The sequence below is a fragment of the Balaenoptera ricei genome, chromosome 20 (assembly GCF_028023285.1).
Source record: "Balaenoptera ricei isolate mBalRic1 chromosome 20, mBalRic1.hap2, whole genome shotgun sequence".
In the NCBI taxonomy this organism is placed as follows: domain Eukaryota; kingdom Metazoa; phylum Chordata; class Mammalia; order Artiodactyla; family Balaenopteridae; genus Balaenoptera; species Balaenoptera ricei.
The window spans coordinates 16,167,336-16,185,470 of NC_082658.1; the positions used below are offsets into that span (position 1 = coordinate 16,167,336).

The 18,135-nt window shown below is 39.1% G+C and overlaps 1 protein-coding gene across 1 annotated transcript in view; it reads right to left on the reverse strand.

The window, feature by feature from the left end:
- Positions 1-4,189: 4,189 nt before the first annotated feature.
- The window catches only part of EFCAB3 (EF-hand calcium binding domain 3), a 51,826-nt gene continuing 37,880 nt past the window's right edge, over positions 4,190-18,135 (reverse strand). The window contains exons 8-11 of the mRNA XM_059908395.1: positions 15,612-15,805; positions 15,079-15,263; positions 7,825-7,947; positions 4,190-4,510 (exon numbers count right to left, since the gene is read on the reverse strand). Of these exons, the coding sequence (XP_059764378.1) occupies positions 4,190-4,510; positions 7,825-7,947; positions 15,079-15,263; positions 15,612-15,805 (823 nt within the window). The remainder of the gene's footprint in view (positions 4,511-7,824; positions 7,948-15,078; positions 15,264-15,611; positions 15,806-18,135) is intronic.

The following is an 18,135-nucleotide window of genomic DNA, read 5'->3' on the forward strand; positions in this document are numbered from 1 at the left end:
AGATAGTAAAGAACTTGTACTACTTTATTTGAAGACAAAATACTTTTGCCATTCTCAAGGTCTTCTGAAACATTTTGAACAAAAGCTCCTTTCCAAAAAACAAGTACAAGGATTTTTATCTTTTCTCAAGGCCTGCTGTTTGCAGATAAGGTGGTTGGTTTATATTTATTTTTGGCATCTTGTTCCCTCATCTACAGGCTTTTTTTCTCCCCACACCAAAAGCTGTTTGTGGTCCCAGTCAACAGTCCCACTGCATATCTTCTTGCAGATAGCTCACTCTCTGTCTTCACTTGAAGTTACTTGCTATATTAGTTCCAATAATTAGAGCCATTTAAAGTGTCAAGCAACTTGGGCCTTTTAATAAAATGTGATAGAGTATCCTAAACTTAACTTTTTTTTTCTTAATTTTTATTTATTTATTTATTTATTTATGGCTGTGTTGGGTCTTCGTTTCTGTGCGAGGGCTTTCTCTAGTTGTGGCAAGCAGGGGCCATTCTTCATCGCGGTGCGCGGGCCTCTCACTATCGCGGCCTCTCTTGTTGCGGAGCACAGGCTCCAGACGCGCAGGCTCAGTAATTGTGGCTCATGGGCCCAGCTGCTCTGCGGCATGTGGGATCTTCCCAGACCAGGGCTCGAACCCGTGTCCCCTGCATTGGCAGGCAGATTCTCAACCACTGCGCCACCAGAGAAGCCCCTAAACTTAACTTTTATACAATTATCTTTGGTTGACCTGTACAACTCATTTTTCTCCATCTTTTTATTTTTATTTTTAATATTTATTTATTTAGTCGCACCGGGTCTTAGTTGTGGCATGCAAGCTCTTAGTTTCGGCATGCATGTGGTACCTAGTTCCCTGACCAGGGATCGAACCGGGACCCCTGCATTGGGAGCATGGAGTCTTATTCACTGCGCCACCCGGGAAGTCCCTTTTCTCCATCTTTTGAAGCACCTAAAATAATATTTCGGAAGGAATTTGGAAGACATGTCTGTGAGTCCTCCGTGGTATCAACTGGACTGTAGTGTCAGCAAGCACTACCCTTTCAGAGGAGCTAAGGGTCCCTCTGCTGGTGAGTGTTGAGAACTCTTTCAGCTCAGTGGGTGGCATCGGTTCAAAGCATGGAAAGGTTAAGAGCTCTCAGTCTGGATTATTGCTTTGAGTGTTAACCCTAGACAGGGGTAGTTAATTGTTTCAGGCTTTCTTTCAATTCCAGTCAGTGGAAGTTCTGGGCTGTGTAAGCATGTGCTCTGGAACTGAAGGACTGGTGAAGGTATCCTAGTGTCCTAATTTGCTCTCCTTAACAGTTTCATAGAACCTGGACAGCCTTCGTAGCAGCCCTAGATATTGAATAAGCTGGTTTAACAACGTTAATTTTAAAGCAGCTTTTGTGGTTTTTTCCTTATTGCAAAATACATATATGTTTATTGTAGAACATTTAGAAGATATAGATAAGACAAAAAAAAATATCCCATCCCACCTTTAATTTAATCCATTAGACACTTTGGTTTATATCCTTCCAGTGTTTTTTTCTAATTTATTTATAGAAATAATTTTTAAGTTAAACAATTTCAGAACAAACTGCTTTGTGCCCTTCTTTTTTTACAGTTTCATTGAAGTATAATTTACATACAATTAAATTCATCCATTTAAAATGGACAGTTTGATGAGTTTTCATAAAAATCTGTATTTGTGCAACCACCATCATAGTTAAGTTTTAGAACAACCCCATAACGTTCTCTCATGCCTTTTAGCAGTTGTAGTCTGCCTTGTAATTGTGAATATTATTCTTTTGTTTGAAATATGCTTTTTTAAAAAAATTATTTAATTAATTTATTTTTTATTTTTGGCTGCATTGGGTCTTCGTTGCTGCGTATGGGCTTTCTCTAGTTGTGGCGAGCAGGGGCTACTCTTCATTGCAGTGCGAGGGCTTCTCATCAGAGTGTCTTGTTGCGGAACACGGGCTCTAGGAGCGCGGGCTTCAGTAGTTGCAGCACACGGGCTCAGTAGTTGTGGCTCGTGGGCTCTAGAGTGCAGGCTCAGTAGTTGTGGTGCATGGGCTTAGTTGCTCCGCGGCATGTGGGATTCTTCCTGGACCAGGGCTCGAACCTGTGTCCCCTGCATTGGCAGGCAGATTCTTAACCACTGCGCCACCAGGGAAGCCCTGAAATATGCTTTTACAACATAATTTTAATGACCCTCGTATTGTTTTGTATAGCTGTATCATAATGTATTGGGCAATTAGGCTACTTTAAGTTTCTTACTATTAAAAATTCACCATGAGAAAAATCCTTATAACTAAATCATTTTGTACATTCATAATTCTTTCTTTTTTTTTAAACATCTTTATTGGAGTATAATTGCTTTACAATGGTGTGTTAGTTTCTGCTTTATAACAAAGTGAATCAGTTATACATATACATATGTCCTCATATCTCTTCCCTCTTGTGTCTCCCTCCCTCCCACCCTCATGATTATTTCTTTAGGATTAATTTCTAGAAGTGGAAGTGCTGAGTGAATGGTTATAATTAGCTCCGTTACTAAGCTCTGGGAGGTCAGAGCATTTTGTCTGTTTGCTCACTGTTAGATATCCAGGTCTGAGAACAGGGTCCACCACACAGTTTGCAACTCAGGAAATAATTGGTGAATAAATGGCTAAGTACCTGTTGCTATACTGTATTCCATCAGAGAGAGGCCAAGTTATGCTGTCATCAACAGTGTGATAATTTAATAGAATGTATTACTGCACATTTAAAATACAGATCTGTCTCCAAGACAGATCTACTTAAAAATATTCTGTCCTGCTATCACATTGATCCAAGGAAATATTCCAGGAATTCTAATATTTTGGCATCCAAGTTAAATCTCTTAGGTTGCCTGTTATACTCACAGGCATACCAAAAAAAAAAAAAAACTCTTGTCAAACCATAAATTTTGTCATTTATTTAGAAAACGTAGTCACTTATCTATAATGTTATCTATTTTTGTCCCAATCATAACATTATAAAGACTGGCAAATATACTTCGTTTTGAATATTCAAGGTAACACAAAATTACTTCAAGGTTATTTCATTAAACAGTTTTGGGATCCTTCACTATCTTGTTTCTTCCTGGCATGTTATAATTTTACATTATAAGCCACTGTCTCCATCAATATGGAACATGTATTTTCCTTTTTCTAAAAGGAAAAAAAAAGTAATGGATGATATACACTTAAATATGATAAAATAATAAATTTTATATTATCTATATTTTTCCACAATAAAAAATTGCAACCCCTCAAACTTGTAATACAGTTATACATGATGTGCTCCTTTATTAAATGCATTAAAGAACAACAACAAGTATAATGGATGAGGCCACCTTTAAAAAAATTTTTTTTGGTAAATACCTAGGAGTGGGACGGCTGCTTTTCTTGTTTATAAAATTCCTATCTAGCTATCCTTCATTCTGGGAATTTTTCTCCAGGCATACATAGCACTGATCAAAAAGAACACTACTTTTGTTTAGCAATGGCCAGAAGTCTGGTCTGGAACCTTTTTTTTGAGTGATAAAACTTGAAAAGAATATTCTTTCCAACCAAAATCCATCTTTAATCACAACTACTACAAAACTGTTACTCCCTGGACCTTAACAGTAAAGAGGGAGTGAAATCAGCTATTCTTCAGGGTAATCCAAGAGATCAGTCTGAAAGTGTGTGGCTAAGGAGGCTTAGGAAAACCCAAATCTAATCAAGGTTCCTTGGGGGATTGCGAAATTATTCCCTGAAACTGAAGGGTCATTGTTATCTGCTGCCTCTGGCTTCTTTCACAAACGATAAAAAAACTAATGCCACTTAAGTCACATAAACTCAGATGCTTATTGCTGAGAGGGCTGTTAGGAGGTCAGAAGGGCAGGCCTGTGCTGAGGTAAGTGCCAGCTGTGCTTTTCTCCTTCCTGCTGAGGCCCAGGCAGTTTTGAACCAGGTAGGGGCAGCGCAGTGCAGCTGGTTGCTAGGGAAATAACCGCAAGGCATCTATCTACTAGCAAGAATTAGGAAAGGGAAACCATACTATGACTTAAACTTTTTTACTGGTCAGAGTTCAAAAGATGTCAACATTTCCAGCTGCTAAGAATGTATTAGACAAAAGCAAGAATAATTTTGATATCTATGAAAAAGTAGTTTGCAATGAGCTGTTTAGAAAATGTAGAATTTCATTGTCGAAACCCTTTGAAGCCTTTCCGTTTTCTTTTTCTTCCTGTGTCACACTCACTAATATCCGAAGAGGAAGAGAATGCAGAGTTGTGGAAGGAATTTCTATTCACATAGGCATCATATAACCTTAAGTCCTTTGGGGAAAGTAATTCTTGGCAGACATTCCAGGACCATGTATAAGTAGAAAAGGTGTCATAAAAGGACTCATTTTTACTGTCTATCCCAATCAAATCCCCTCGGATCTTCTGCCAGAGGTTTAGCATTTGTTTCCGGTGCTCAAGGGCAATTCCCAAGTTATAGGTATCTGTAGCTCTCTTTACCTGCAGTGAGAGAGCAGAAGTTTACAGTAGTTACCTTAAAATGTCTTTGGTTTGTGGACCACAATTCTAGATATCCCAAGAGTTATGTTCCCAGGTTACTTGAAAGTCACTGAATTTATATATTGGGTAGTGCCTCTTGAGGACATGTGAGTTAGGAGTTGATGGACAATGAAAATGTATTACTTGGGAATAATGAGATTTTAAGAAATTTTATAAGAATTTAAAAACACAGTAGACTAAAACAGGAGGAAATGTGGGATGGAGATAGGCTCTGGATATAATAGGAGTGCCAAGGATGGCACTCAGTCCAGCCGAGGGCAGTGAGGGAGAAGATGCTGAGCTGAGTAGGTCCTCAAGGATTTGATTAAATCGAGGGACTGGGTGGTGATGGGAAGGTGTTCCAGGGAGAGGGAACAGCATAAACAACGGCTCAAAGGCAATGCATCCTGGAGCTGGTAGGGGGAGTCCAGGCACTTTGGTATTGCTAAAGTGTCAAATTTGAGGAGAGGCAGGCCAGGTGTTGTTGCTGTAATCAGGCCCTGAGACTTGTTCTCAGTGAGGTTGGGGAGAGCCCTTTCATCAGTGAAAATCATGCTATAGTGAGACACTTATCTGTTGGAAGTGAGATAAATCCCTCAGTTGTATGGAGTGAAAAATATAGTTGAAAAACCCTGGCATCTCTGAGAGGGAAACATTCATTTCTCAAGCAGGACAGTGACAGGCTGGATCTTCTTTGGATTCATTCTTCACAGCCGCTGTGTGGGGAATGGGTGGTGCTCCGAGGAAGGGATAACCGTTGGAGGTTGTTGGCCAGGTAAAGCCTAATGAGGATGTCAGTTGAGGCAGTAGTAACAGGATGGAATAAAGGGGACAGATGTGAAAAATCTTTGGGAGAATGAGAGTAGCCAGATTTGGTGTTTGGTGGATGTGAGGAGTGAGGAAAAAGTATAAATTAAGGATGGCTCCTGGCCTTCTAGTTTCAGTGCCTGGGTAGACGGTAGTATCAACAACTGAGATATGGAATCCTCAAGAAAGAGCCAGTTTGATATAGAAGATGATGATTTCGGTTTTGGACATGTCCAGTTTGATATGTGGTGAGACAGCAGGGTAGAGATGTTCATCAGGCAATCAGTGAGATGAGGAAGAAGTACTGGAAACAAGTCTAGGCTAGTGACAGTTAAGAGTTATCAGGTATATAGGTGGCAGCTGAAACAAGGAGGGTAGATTGAGATAGCTCAAAGAATACTCACCCTAGCTGTTCCTTTGCTTAATGCAGAGATCCCCAATGTTCTGTTGCAACTGGGTTATAGGGATGCCAAATTATTGGTCTTCTCAAGTTTCCTAGCCCTTGAGGCAGCTAGCACCTCAGGGCTGGAGCCCTTTGGCTATAAGCGACCTCCATTTACGCCAGTGTGAATTTATGCCATGATGAGACAGAGTTGGGAGTCCACTCCTTTGCATTCTTGTGGCATGCTGTACTGACCTGCTGTAGTTCCATTTATCCCAATGTATTGTTACTGCTCCTTTCCTTCTCCGTGTCTCCCACCTTACTGCTAGCTCATTGAGGGTAGGAACTGTGTTTTTTATTCTGTGGTATCTCATAATCTCAGAACTTGTTAACACTGGATAAATATTTACTGAACAAATGAATGTATATAATAAGAAGAGCAGTAGGATGAGACTAGAAAACTAGGAACCATCAGGACTTAAGGAGGGACATCCCTGGTGGCCCAGTGGTTGACAATCCGCCTGCCAATGCAGGGGACACAGATTTGATCCGTGGTCCAGGAAGATCCCACATGCCGCAGAGCAACTAAGCCTGTGCGCCACAACTACTGAAGCCCGCGCGCCTAGAGCCCGTGCTCCGCAACAAGAGGAGCCACCACAATGAGAAGCCCATGCACCGCAACGAAGAGCAGCCCCCGCTCACTGCAACTACAGAAGGCCTGCGCGCAGCAACAAAGACCCAACACAGCCAAAAAAAAAAAGACTTAAGGAACCTAAATGTCCATCGACAGACGAATGGATAAAGAAGATGTGGTTTATATATATACAATGGGATACTAATCAACCATGAAAAAGAATGAAATAATGCCATTTGCAGCAACATGGATGGACCTAGAGATTATCATACTGAGTGAAGTAAGTCAGACAGAGAAAGACAAATATCATATGATATCACTTATATGTGGAATCTAAAAAAAGATACCAATGAACTTATTTACAAAATAGGAATAGACTCACAGATATAGAAAACAAACTATGGTTACCAAAGTTTGAAAGAGGAAAGGGGGGAGGGATAAATTAGGAATTTGGGATTAACAGATACATGCTACTATATATAAAATAAACAACAAGGACCTACTTTACAGCACAGGGAAATGGAAAAGAATCTGAAAAAGAATATATTTATATGTGTATGTATAGCTGAATCACTTTGCTGTACACCTTTAACACTGTAAATCAACTATACTTCAACTATAGTTAAAAAAAAAAAAGACCTAAGGGATGAACCTTCAGGAAAGAGAAGAGAGAGGAAAGGACACAGAGCTTCAAGGAGAATTAAAGATGCAGTATTGTAAATGTTAAGGAAGTAGCAAGTGTCTAGGAGAGCCTGATCATTAGTGTCAAATGCAGAAGGGAGGTGGCATAAAATAAATACACCCCAGTCTGTCTCTAGAGGACAAAAGTTGCTAAGAAGTCAGGGCACAAAAGTAGACAGGTGGCACACAGTTGTGGTTAATCCACAGTTGTGGATTCTGAAGCCAAGCTACCCATGCTTATAATTCTGGCCCTATTACTTCCTAGCTGTGTGCCTTTGGGCAAGTCACTTAACCTCTCTGTGCATATGTGTAAAATGACAAGGAGTAACAGTGCCTACCTCAAAGATTTGTTGTGATAAGTAAATGAATTAGTACCTGTAGAGCACTTGTAGAGTACTTATAGAGCACAGTGCCTGACACCTAGGAAGCATACTTAAACTACTATTATTACAATTATTCTTTTAGTTGCCATAATAAAGATGCATTCACTCATCACAATTCGCTGATTACACCACTCACTGTGACCGCTGGTTTACTACCTTAATTAGTTGCTATTTCTAGCATGAAACAAATGAATGTCCCAGAAATGATGCTGGGTATGACTCCATAGGTGATTAGCAGGATGAATTATAACAGTTAACATTTGAATGCATTTGATTATAGAGCAAGAAATATCATTACAATGGATGAAAATAAGAAATGATCTGGTCTTATTTTAAAGACATAGTTGTCAATGGTTTCTCTGAAGGTGTTCAACAAGTGAATACTCACGTGCTGTTTAATAGCAGCTGCATCAGCCACTGTCCAATTCTGCTTTCTCTTGAGTATTTGGTCAATGGCGAGGATGTCAGTTGGGTAGCCTGAGGTAGGGTCGATAGGCTTTGTATTTGCTGCCTTTATGAACATTTAAAAAGGAAGGTTAGTATTATATTTTAGTTGAATTATATAACAAAGACAAAAATACACGGAAGCATATTGTATTATGAAAGGGTGTGTATATGATTTACAAAGTTATTTCTACAGCACTTGTCAGTTGTTTTGGGGTACCTGGTATAGTGCCATGTGTAAATGGGCATCTAGCAAACTCTCTTTCTTAATAGTGAAGCTTACTCAAAAGAGGAGTATAGACCACAGGATGGTTTATGTTTGGGATGGATGTGGAGGGTAGAGAGGAGTCAACTCCATCCTCACCCAAACTTCCAAAGCACTAAAAATGAATGTGCCCTCCACAGAGCACAACCTATACTACTCCCAAACTTCTCACAGGGAACCAGCCATCTGTTTTTTCTCCTGTTCCTGGGCTACTGAACAATGTTGGTGGAAATCATGTAAATATGCAGATTGCTTTCTTTGAAAATGCGTGTGACCCAGTGTCATCCAGGCCCTCAGTACTGCTTGACATTACTTTTCTTCATTTGCTGTAAACTCTCTTACAGTCCTCATAGCGGCTGCTGGAAAACCAGACCTTCAAACTCCCTTAGCTGCGCTGCGACGGCTTGTGGGATCTTAGTTCCCCGACCAGGGGTGGAGCCCAGGCCCTCGGCAGTTGAAAGCGCAGCGTCCTAACTACTGGACCGCCAGAGAATTCCCCTAATATGAATTCTTTCAGCTCTTCTTTCCACCTTATGATTTCTCCATCCTTTAAACCATTTTTTTTCCTCCTTCCCTCTTATATCTGAGAGTTTTTCTTAATTTCCAAGGTCTCCTCCTGTACCTTATCCCTTCAATTTTCCTCTTTCCAGGGCTGGCTTCATGGATGTGTGATCTGTACAGTTACACAGGACCTTATACTTAGAAGGGCCCTAAGTTTGGTTTAATGTTTTTTGTTTTTTTCTGTTTTGTTTTGTTTTTTGGTTTAATGTTTTATCGTTGCTGTCTTTATTTTTTAAAAAAAAATACTTATTTATTTATTTGGCTGCACTGGGTCTTAGTTGTGGCATGCGGGATCTTTATTTGCAGCATGCAGACTCTTAGTTGCAGCATGTGGGATCTAGTTCCCTGACCAGGGATTGAACCTGGGCCCCCTGCATTGGGAGAGTGGAGTCTTAAGACACTGGACCACCAGGGAAGTCCCTGTTGCTGTCTTTAAATTCTTAATTATTTCTGGACAAGGGGCACTGCATTTTCATTTTGCACTGGGCCTAGCAAGTTATGTAGCCAGTCTTGCCCTTCTCCTACATCTTCAAACATCTTTAGTTTCTCTTCTCTTTGAGCAGTGGTTTTCAGCTTTGGCTGCATGTTGGAACTTTAAAAAATACTGAGGCCTGGGCCCCGTTCCCAGAGATCTGATTTAACTGGACAGGGTTGTGGCCTGGGCACCAGGATTTTAAAAGCTCTCCCTGGTGGTTCTGTTTTGCAGCCAAGATTGAGAACCGGAGTTCTAAGTGTTCTTCCTCCTGGCTACAAATTGTGCTCATCTCTTAGGTCCTGAAACAACTTTTTCTAGACTCTGATTCTACATCAAGCTATAGTTTCATGTTTCTGTTAAACTTAAATTTTTGTAAGAAGATTTGATCCCCCCAACCGCTCCTTTGCATTATCAGTTTCTGAAGATGCATAAAAATCTCCCACTGTACTTATGGATTTGCTTATTCATTTAGTATTTATTTTTACCATGTATAATGCCTTAAAAAGTCTAAAGCCAATCCTTATTATTCTGTTAATTATCACCTTATTTGTTAATTTGCTAGGTGTGTACAGATTCAGAATAGTTATATCTTCCTCATGATTTAAAATTTTTTTTCCAAAAAGAAAAGGGACTCCCCTGGTGGTCCAGTGGTTAAGGATCCGTGCTTCCACTGCAGGGGGCATGGGTTGGATCCCTGGTTGGGGAGATAAGATCCTGCATGCTGCATAGTGCAGCCAAAAAAAAAATAAAATAAAAAAGTTGAAAAATAATAAAAATTTAAAAATACGTATTTTTATTTTATTAAAAAAATTTTTAAATTGAAGTATAGTTGACTTACAATATTATATTAGTTTCAAGTGTACAAACAGTAATTCAATATTTTAATAGATTACACTCCATACAAAGTTATTATAAAATATTAACTATATTCCCTGTATTATACATTACATCCTTGTAAGTTATTTATTTTATATCTGGTAGGTTGTACCTCTTAATCCCCTTCACCTATTTTGCCCCTGTCCTCATCCTTCTCCCCTCTGGTAACCACTAGTTTGTTCTATGTGAATCTGTGTCTGTTTTATTTGTTTCTTTTATTGTTAAGATTCTCCTGATGATTTTTAAAAATCATTAAACAGCATCTTTATCTTTAGTTATATTTTCCTTAAATTTTCTTTTCCCCACACTAATGTATGGATAACAACTTATTTTGATTTGTATTTGCCTGATATATCTGCTTCTGTCCCTTTAAAGTTTCTGTGTAATAATTTAGGTGTGTCTCCCTTAAAGAATATATATCTTAAAATTAGTTTTTAAAAAATCAGAATCTTTTTTTTTTAACTTGAAAATGATCCTTTCTTCCTTCCTCCCTCCCTCCCTTCCTTCCTTCCCCTTTATTTTTTTAAACTGGTGTGTTTAATCTTTTACTGTGATTACTGATATATTTGGATTTTTCTGCCTATTTTGTTTTGCAGTTTTTATTTTCTCATGTTCTCTCTTTTCTTATTTTTTTCTTCCTCTACTGTTTTGGCAATTATTCATTTTAGTTTTTAGTGATTGTCTTCACATTTTTAATACTTAAAATTAATGTAACAAATTATAGATTTAATCAATATCATAAGCCTCTCCCCAAATAATAAAAGGAATTTAGAAAGCTTTAATTCTGGGCACTGCCCTCCTCATCTTCCATGTTACCATGGTGTACTATTTTAGTTCTTATTGTCTAATACTCTTCAAACCAGTACTTCTTTCTTATTTCAGTTTTTCTAGAGGGTAAAACATGCACATGGTTCAAAATTCTGAAAGTATGGTGAGTATACACTGCGATCTCCCTGGCACTTTTCTCTCCCAACCCCCTCGTTTCCCTTTCTACAGGCAACCAATGTCATAATTTCTTGTGTTTCCTTCCAGGCCATCTTACAAGAAAAAAATGTCCATATTTCATATTGACTTTTCTTCCTTTTACACAAATAGTTGTGTACTATTCATACTGCCTTGCATCTTGCTTTTTCCATTTGGAGATCTTTCACATCATTGCACAAAGAGTTTCTTAGTCATTAACATGGCTGCAGAACATTTCACTGTGTGTTTGGAGCCTAACTTAACTAGTCCCTATTAATGGTTATTTAGTCTCCCCCCCCCACCCCCCACCAATCTTTTGCTAGCAGAAATGACCCTGTAATGAATTACCCTCTTATGGGTGGCATTTGGAATATGTGCAAGGATATCTGTGTATCTTAGGTGGTGTCCCAGGAGTGGAATTGCCAGGTCATGAAGGTGACGGAATATGCCACCCCCAAATACGCCACTTTGGCATAAGGATTATTTTGAGCTAAAGGCACTTGAAGAACACCAGGTGTAAGAAGGGTACACTGAGTTCTCCTTTTTTTTCCCTAAATACAGGAGATAAACCCCCCATATGGAAGATGTCCTCCCTGTACCAGGAGGAAAGTAACATTCATATCATTAGGGACAAGGAGTCAAGGCAAAGAGAAACCTGTACAAGCAAATTTTGTTTTTTATTTTATTCTTTTTTTTATGATTTTTTATATTCTTATTTATTTTTTGGCCACACTGTGCAGCTTGTGGGATGTGGGATATTAGTCCCCCAACCAGGGATTGAACCCAGACCCTCAGCAGTGAGAGCATGGAGTCCTAACCACTGGACTGCCAGGGAATTTTTTATGATTTTAGAAAAGTATTTTATTCTTATGCAGTTATTCTTAACATACCTTATTAAACTAACCTTTATCTTCCTATTCACTTCTTCACCCACTTAACTACCCTAGCCCAAGCCTCTTTGTCTGGACACTTTTTCACAATTTACTACTCTGTCCATTTCAGTACATAAGTGTTCAATTCTAATTGCTTCTTTGGGTCTTCATTCCCCCAGGTACATGTAAAATTTAATAAAATGTGTTTGCTTTTCTCCATTTTAACTGTCTTATGTCAATTTAATTCTCAGGCCCTGCCAAAAACCTTAAGAGAGTAGAGGAGAAACTGTACCTCCCCTATAGTCAAAAGGAACGAGGTCTGTCATTTTGGTAAATATTACCAAATTTCCTCTGTAGAGGCTGAATCAATTTAAACTCGTATCTACAATTTAGGAGTGCCCCATATGTTTTTCAGCTTTTTGGTCTTGGGCAATCTAATATGGAAAGACAATATCTCAGGGTAGGTTTAATTTGGATCTTTTATGAAGAGTGAGATTGAATATCTTTTCATGTTTCTGAAAACTGTTCATATCCTTTGCTCATTTTTATATAGGTTAGTTTTTTCTAATCAATTTGAAGCTCTTTGATGTATTAGAGAAGTTAGCTCTTTGTGTTATGTGTTGCAAATGTGACTTTTTTGGCCATGTAGGGATTTTTGATCTTGAAGTACTTGAATTAATATCTTTTAAAAATTACTTTTGTGTCATTGTTAGGAAGGCCTTCCCAGAGTTTCAGTATTTTAAAGATTTCTTTTATTCTCTTCCTCTTTCCATTTTTTCCTTTTACCTATATATCTTTGATCCATTTGCAATTTGTGGAAGGTGTAAGTTATGCATCTCAATTTTTTTTCTCAGATGGCTACCTAGTACACTGTTTATTGAACAATCTATCTTTTCCATGGTGTATTGAAATGTCACTTTTTTTTCTTTGATTTGATTTGTTTATTTATTTTTGGCTGCGTTGGGTCTTCGTTGCTGCGCACGGGCTTTCTCTAGTTGCAGTGAGCAGGGGCTACTCTTCATTGCGGTGCGTGGGCTTCTCATTGCGGTAGCTTCTCTTGTTGTGGAGCATGGGCTCTAGGCGCACGGGCTTCAGTAGTTGTGGCACGCAGGCTCAGTAGTTGTGGCTCGTGGGCTATAGAGCGCAGGCTCAGTAGTTGTGGCGCACGGGCTTAGTTGCTCCGTGGCATGTGGGATCTTCCCCAACCAGGGCACGAACCTGTGTCCCCTGCATTGGCAGGCAGATTCTTAACCACTGTGCTACCAGGGGAGTCCCAGAAATGTCACATTTTTTTAAAATTAAAATTCTCTGTATATTTTTATCTATTTTTGGATTTTGTATTTTGTTCTTTGGATCTATTAATTTGACAATCGCTCCACTATTTTAATTATTGAGACTTTTAAATATGCCTTAATATTTAGTAAAGTTACTCCCTGTGTTCATTAAGTTTTTCTTCCAGATTACTCTGACTGTTCTTATTTTTTGTGTATGAACCAGATTATTTAGTTATAAAAATCCTTTGGGTAAATTAAAAAAATCACATTAAAGTTATAGATCAAGGGCTTCCCTGGTGGCGCAGTGGTTGAGAATCTGCCTGCTAATGCAGGGGACACGGGTTCGAGCCCTGGTCTGGGAGGATCCCACATGCCACGGAGCAGCTGGGCCCGTGAGCCACAACTACTGAGCCTGCGCGTCTGGAGCCTGTGCCCCGCAACGGGAGGGGCCGCGATAGTGAAAGGCCCGCGCACCGCGATGAAGAGCGGTCCCCGCACCGCGATGAAGAGTGGCCCCCACTTGCCTCAACTAGAGAAAGCCCTCGCACGAACCGAAGACCCAGCACAGCCAAAAATAAATAAATAAATAAATAAAAATAAAAGTAGCTATAAAAATTAAAAAAAAAAAAAAAAAAGCAGTCTGCCTTCCAGAAAGTACTAGTTTCTGATTTCTTAAAAAAAAAAAAAAAAAAAAAAAAAAAAAAAAGTTATAGATCAAGCAAGAAAGAACAACATCTTTATGATGTCAAACATTTTAAATTGAGAACATGGTCTGCCTTTCTGTTTGTTCACATTTTCTTCTGGGTCCGTTAGGAGCATCTTAACCATTTCTTTACATAGATATTTTATATTTCCTAAATAATCTCTAGGAGTTTTATCTCTTCTGTTACTATTTTAAATGAGGTCATTTTATCTTCTTATGTCTTCTAACTGGTTCTAACTGGTGGTTGTTTGTGTTGCGCCAGGAGACTCCTCCTTTCACTAAAAGGGCAGCCCTTTCAGATTCCGGTTTTGTAGAGGTTTCAGTCCTAGCTGCTCACCTACAGGGTCCATATCTCCTGACCCTGAACAGTCATCAAAACCCCAACCCCTTAGGGAGGGTGGGAGGGAGGGAGACGCAAGAGGGAAGAGATATGGGGACATATGTATATGTATAACTGATTCACTGTTATAAAGCAGAAACTAACACACCATTGTAAACCAGTTATACTCCAATAAAGATGTTAAAAAAAAAAAAGACAGGAAAAAAATTTTTTAAATAAATAAATAAATATTCATTCCCACTGGGGAAAAAAAACAAAACAAAACCCCAACCCCTAGCCATCAGGGCCTAGATCCATATGAAGGATCCAGATCCATGTGAAGCCCCATGAGGGCTTCACCTCTCACCTCTCCCTCAGCCACTCACAGGGTCATTTATGAACATACCATTCTAGCCTTAGGTTCTCTCTTCTTTCTGAAACAAAGGGATCCTTTTCTTTTGAATGCATTTTTATATGTCACTTTATTTCATTTGGTATTTTTATGTGGTCACATGAGTCTGTGTGATGGGTTGGGCATGGTGAGTGAGTAGATTGGTGGGGTAGTGTTCATGTTAGCTCGGTTACTTTCATTCTGAAACTTGAAAGTTCCATTTCTTGGTTTCTAATTGACATTTATTGTATATTAGGTTAGATGTTGTAATGGACTAGATTAGAATGATAATATTATGTATTTTCAGTAAGTTTAACTATTTGTTGAAATTAAATGAAATATTTATACCTGGGCTTTAAATTTAGGAACATGGCTATGGAATCTGGTTTGAAATATCATGACTGAAAATATTTGTCATTAAAAAGCACATTACTAGTTCTGTTAAGTTAGAACTTAAAAACCTAAGTATTTAACTGATATGACATAATCTAAGTCTCACCTGTGTTTTCCAGTCTTTTTTATGGAAAAAATAGTTCTCAAAGAAATTCAGAGGCTCCTTTCTCCTTAGCATTTTTAATTTCTGTATGTCTTTGAATGGCTTTCCCATCACCACCCCATCCACATTAGGAACCAGTGGAAAGATGGGTATTTTTGAATATGGGCTATCTGAAGGAGGACTGCATCCTAAGAAGATAAAAACTGGTATCACAAATAATGTAAGAAGAAATTCACATAAAAGACATACATGTGGTACCTATTTTGCTCTTTGTCTATTCATCTCCTCAGGGGCCATGCCTCCCCTTCTTCACTCTCCTGCTCCTACCACCCACGCATCCACAGACTTTCAGCTTCATCAGGTGTCTGGGGATTCAGGTACATTTGCTTTCAAATGATATCTGTGTGACAGAGACCAGACACTCAGAATAGGCTGTGGCCCTACTCTTAAAGCACTTGGCATCTAGTATTTATTTCTGACCAGTAATATACAAATAAATCCTTTACAACAGTGGGGAGAGGACAAATGGCTCTTACTCTTGAGCTCTTCAAGAAATTTAAATACATCCTTTTCTTTCATTATTGCAATCCGGGCAGCATTAGCAAAGGCGGCTGTGCTTGAGCTTGGAGGTATGCATATGTCTGGCTTAAATCTCCTTTTTCCATAACCCATAGCATAAGGGCTCCACACCATTTCCGAGGTGGTTTCCTGGAATTTTCTTTGGAAATAGCTAGGAAAAAAAAAAAGTAATTCACAGGTGGTTAAAAAATGCTACAGTCCTACTGAAAAAAAGTGCCATAGTCCTACTGAAAAAAAGTGCCTGAGTGTTGGACAGAAAGAAAAAAAAGTCAAGTTGCAAGTTATATATGCTGAACGCATTCATTTTAAATTTAATTTGTATATTCATTCAATATTATTTATTGAGGGCTTGTTTCTGTGACATTTATAGAACATTTACTGATATTTTCCACAGGCCATTTAATTACTTTATATATGCAGTCCCTGGGCTTTGCCTTCCTTCCTCTTCCCCAAGACTTCCCAGTCTTGTCTAGAAAAATACCTATCGATTATGATCCATGTTAGGTTGCTTCTATGTCTTGGCTATTGTAAATAGCGCTGCAATGAACACTGGGGTGCATGTATCTTTTTGAACCATGTTTTTCTCCGGATACATGCCCAGGAGTGGGATTGCTGGGTCTTATGGTAGCTCTGTTTTTAGTTTCTTTAGGAACCTCCATACTGTCCTCCATAGTGGCTGTATCAGTTTACATTCCCACCAGCAGTGTAGGAGGGTTCCTTTTTCCCCACACCCTCTCCAGCATTTATTGTTTGTAGACTTTTTGATGATGGCCATTCTGACCGGTGTGAGGTGATAATTTACTGTAGTTTTGATTTGCATTTCTCTAATAATTAGCGATGTTGAGCATCTTTTCATGTGCCTCTTGGCCATCTGTATGTCTTCTTTGGAGAAATGTCTATTTAGGTCTTCTGCCCATTTTTGATTGGGTTGTTTGTTTGTTTGTTTTGATATTGAGCCACAAACTAGGGTCCTTCCCTAGCCTTGAACCCATCCACTCACAATGTTCTCACTCGCCTCTGAATATAGAATAATAGTCGTTTCTCTCAGTGTAATTTACTTCCTACTAGGTTCTTTAAGGCTCACCTTTCCTTTCCTTCAGAGTATTCTCTTTAGACTCTATGGCTCTGGGTGTGGTCCTCAAATCAGCAGCAGCAGCAGCACTGGGAACTTGTTAGAAATACAAATTCTTGGGTCTCACACAAAACTCCTGAATCAGAAACCCTGGGGCTCAGCGATGTGTTTTGACAATCGCTCCAGGTGATAATGATGAGTGCCCAAGTTAGAAAACTGCTGGCGTGGTATAGAGTCTCTCCCTTCCCTGAGACTCTAATCTTTGTTTGATGATTATATACCAGGTTATATTTATAACTGTTTTCTTTCCTCCCTCCCTCCCTTCCTTTCCTCCTGTTTTAATCTTTCTTTAGTAACACAGGTTTTCCTTAAATATCTCTTGATCCTTGGATGTCTATTCATACTTAAGAGTGAGAGTAAACACTTTTTTTTGAATTTTTGAATTTTACTTTATTTTTTATACAGCAGGTTCTTATTAGTTATCTATTTTATACATATTAGTGTATGTATGTCAATTCCAATCTCCCAATTCATCCCACCACCCCCTCCCCCCCCCCGCCACTTTCCCCCCTTGGTGTCCATACGTTTGTTCTCTACATCTGTGTCTCTATTTCTGCAGTGCAAACCGGTTCATCTGTGCCATTTTTCTATATTCCACATATATGCATTAATATACGATATTTGTTTTTCTCTTTCTGTCTTCAATCTGTATGACAGTCTCTAGATCCATCCATGTCTCTACAAGTGACCCAATTTCGTTTCTTTTTATGGCTGAGTAATACTCCATTGTGTATATGTACCACATCTTCTTTATCCATTCATCTGTCTATGGGCATTTAGGTTGCTTCCATGACCTGGTGATGCAATGAACATTGGGGTGCATGTGTCTTTTTGAATTACGGTTTTCTCTGGGTATATGCCCAGTAGTGGGATTGCTGGGTCATATGGTAATTCTATTTTTAGTTTTTGTTTTTGTTTTTTAAAATTATTTATTTATTTTTGGCTGTGTTGGGTCTTCGTTTCTGTGCGAGGGCTTTCTCTAGTTGTGGCAAGCGGGGGCCACTCTTCATCGTGGTGCGCGGGCCTCTCTTGTTGCTGAGCACAGGCTCCAGACGCACAGGCTCAGTAGTTGTGGCTCACGGGCCTAGTTGCTCCGTGGCATGTGGGATCTTCCCAGACCAGGGCTCGAACCCATGTCCCCTGCATTGGCAGGCGGATTCTCAACCATTGTGCCACCAGGGAAGCCCCTATTTTTAGTTTTTTAAGGAACCTCCATACTGTTCTCCATAGTGGTTGTATCAATTTACATTCCCACCAATAGTGCAAGAGGGTTACTTTTTCTCCACACCCTCTCCAGAATTTTTTTTTAAACTTTCTTAACATCTTTATTGGAGTATAATTGCTCTGCA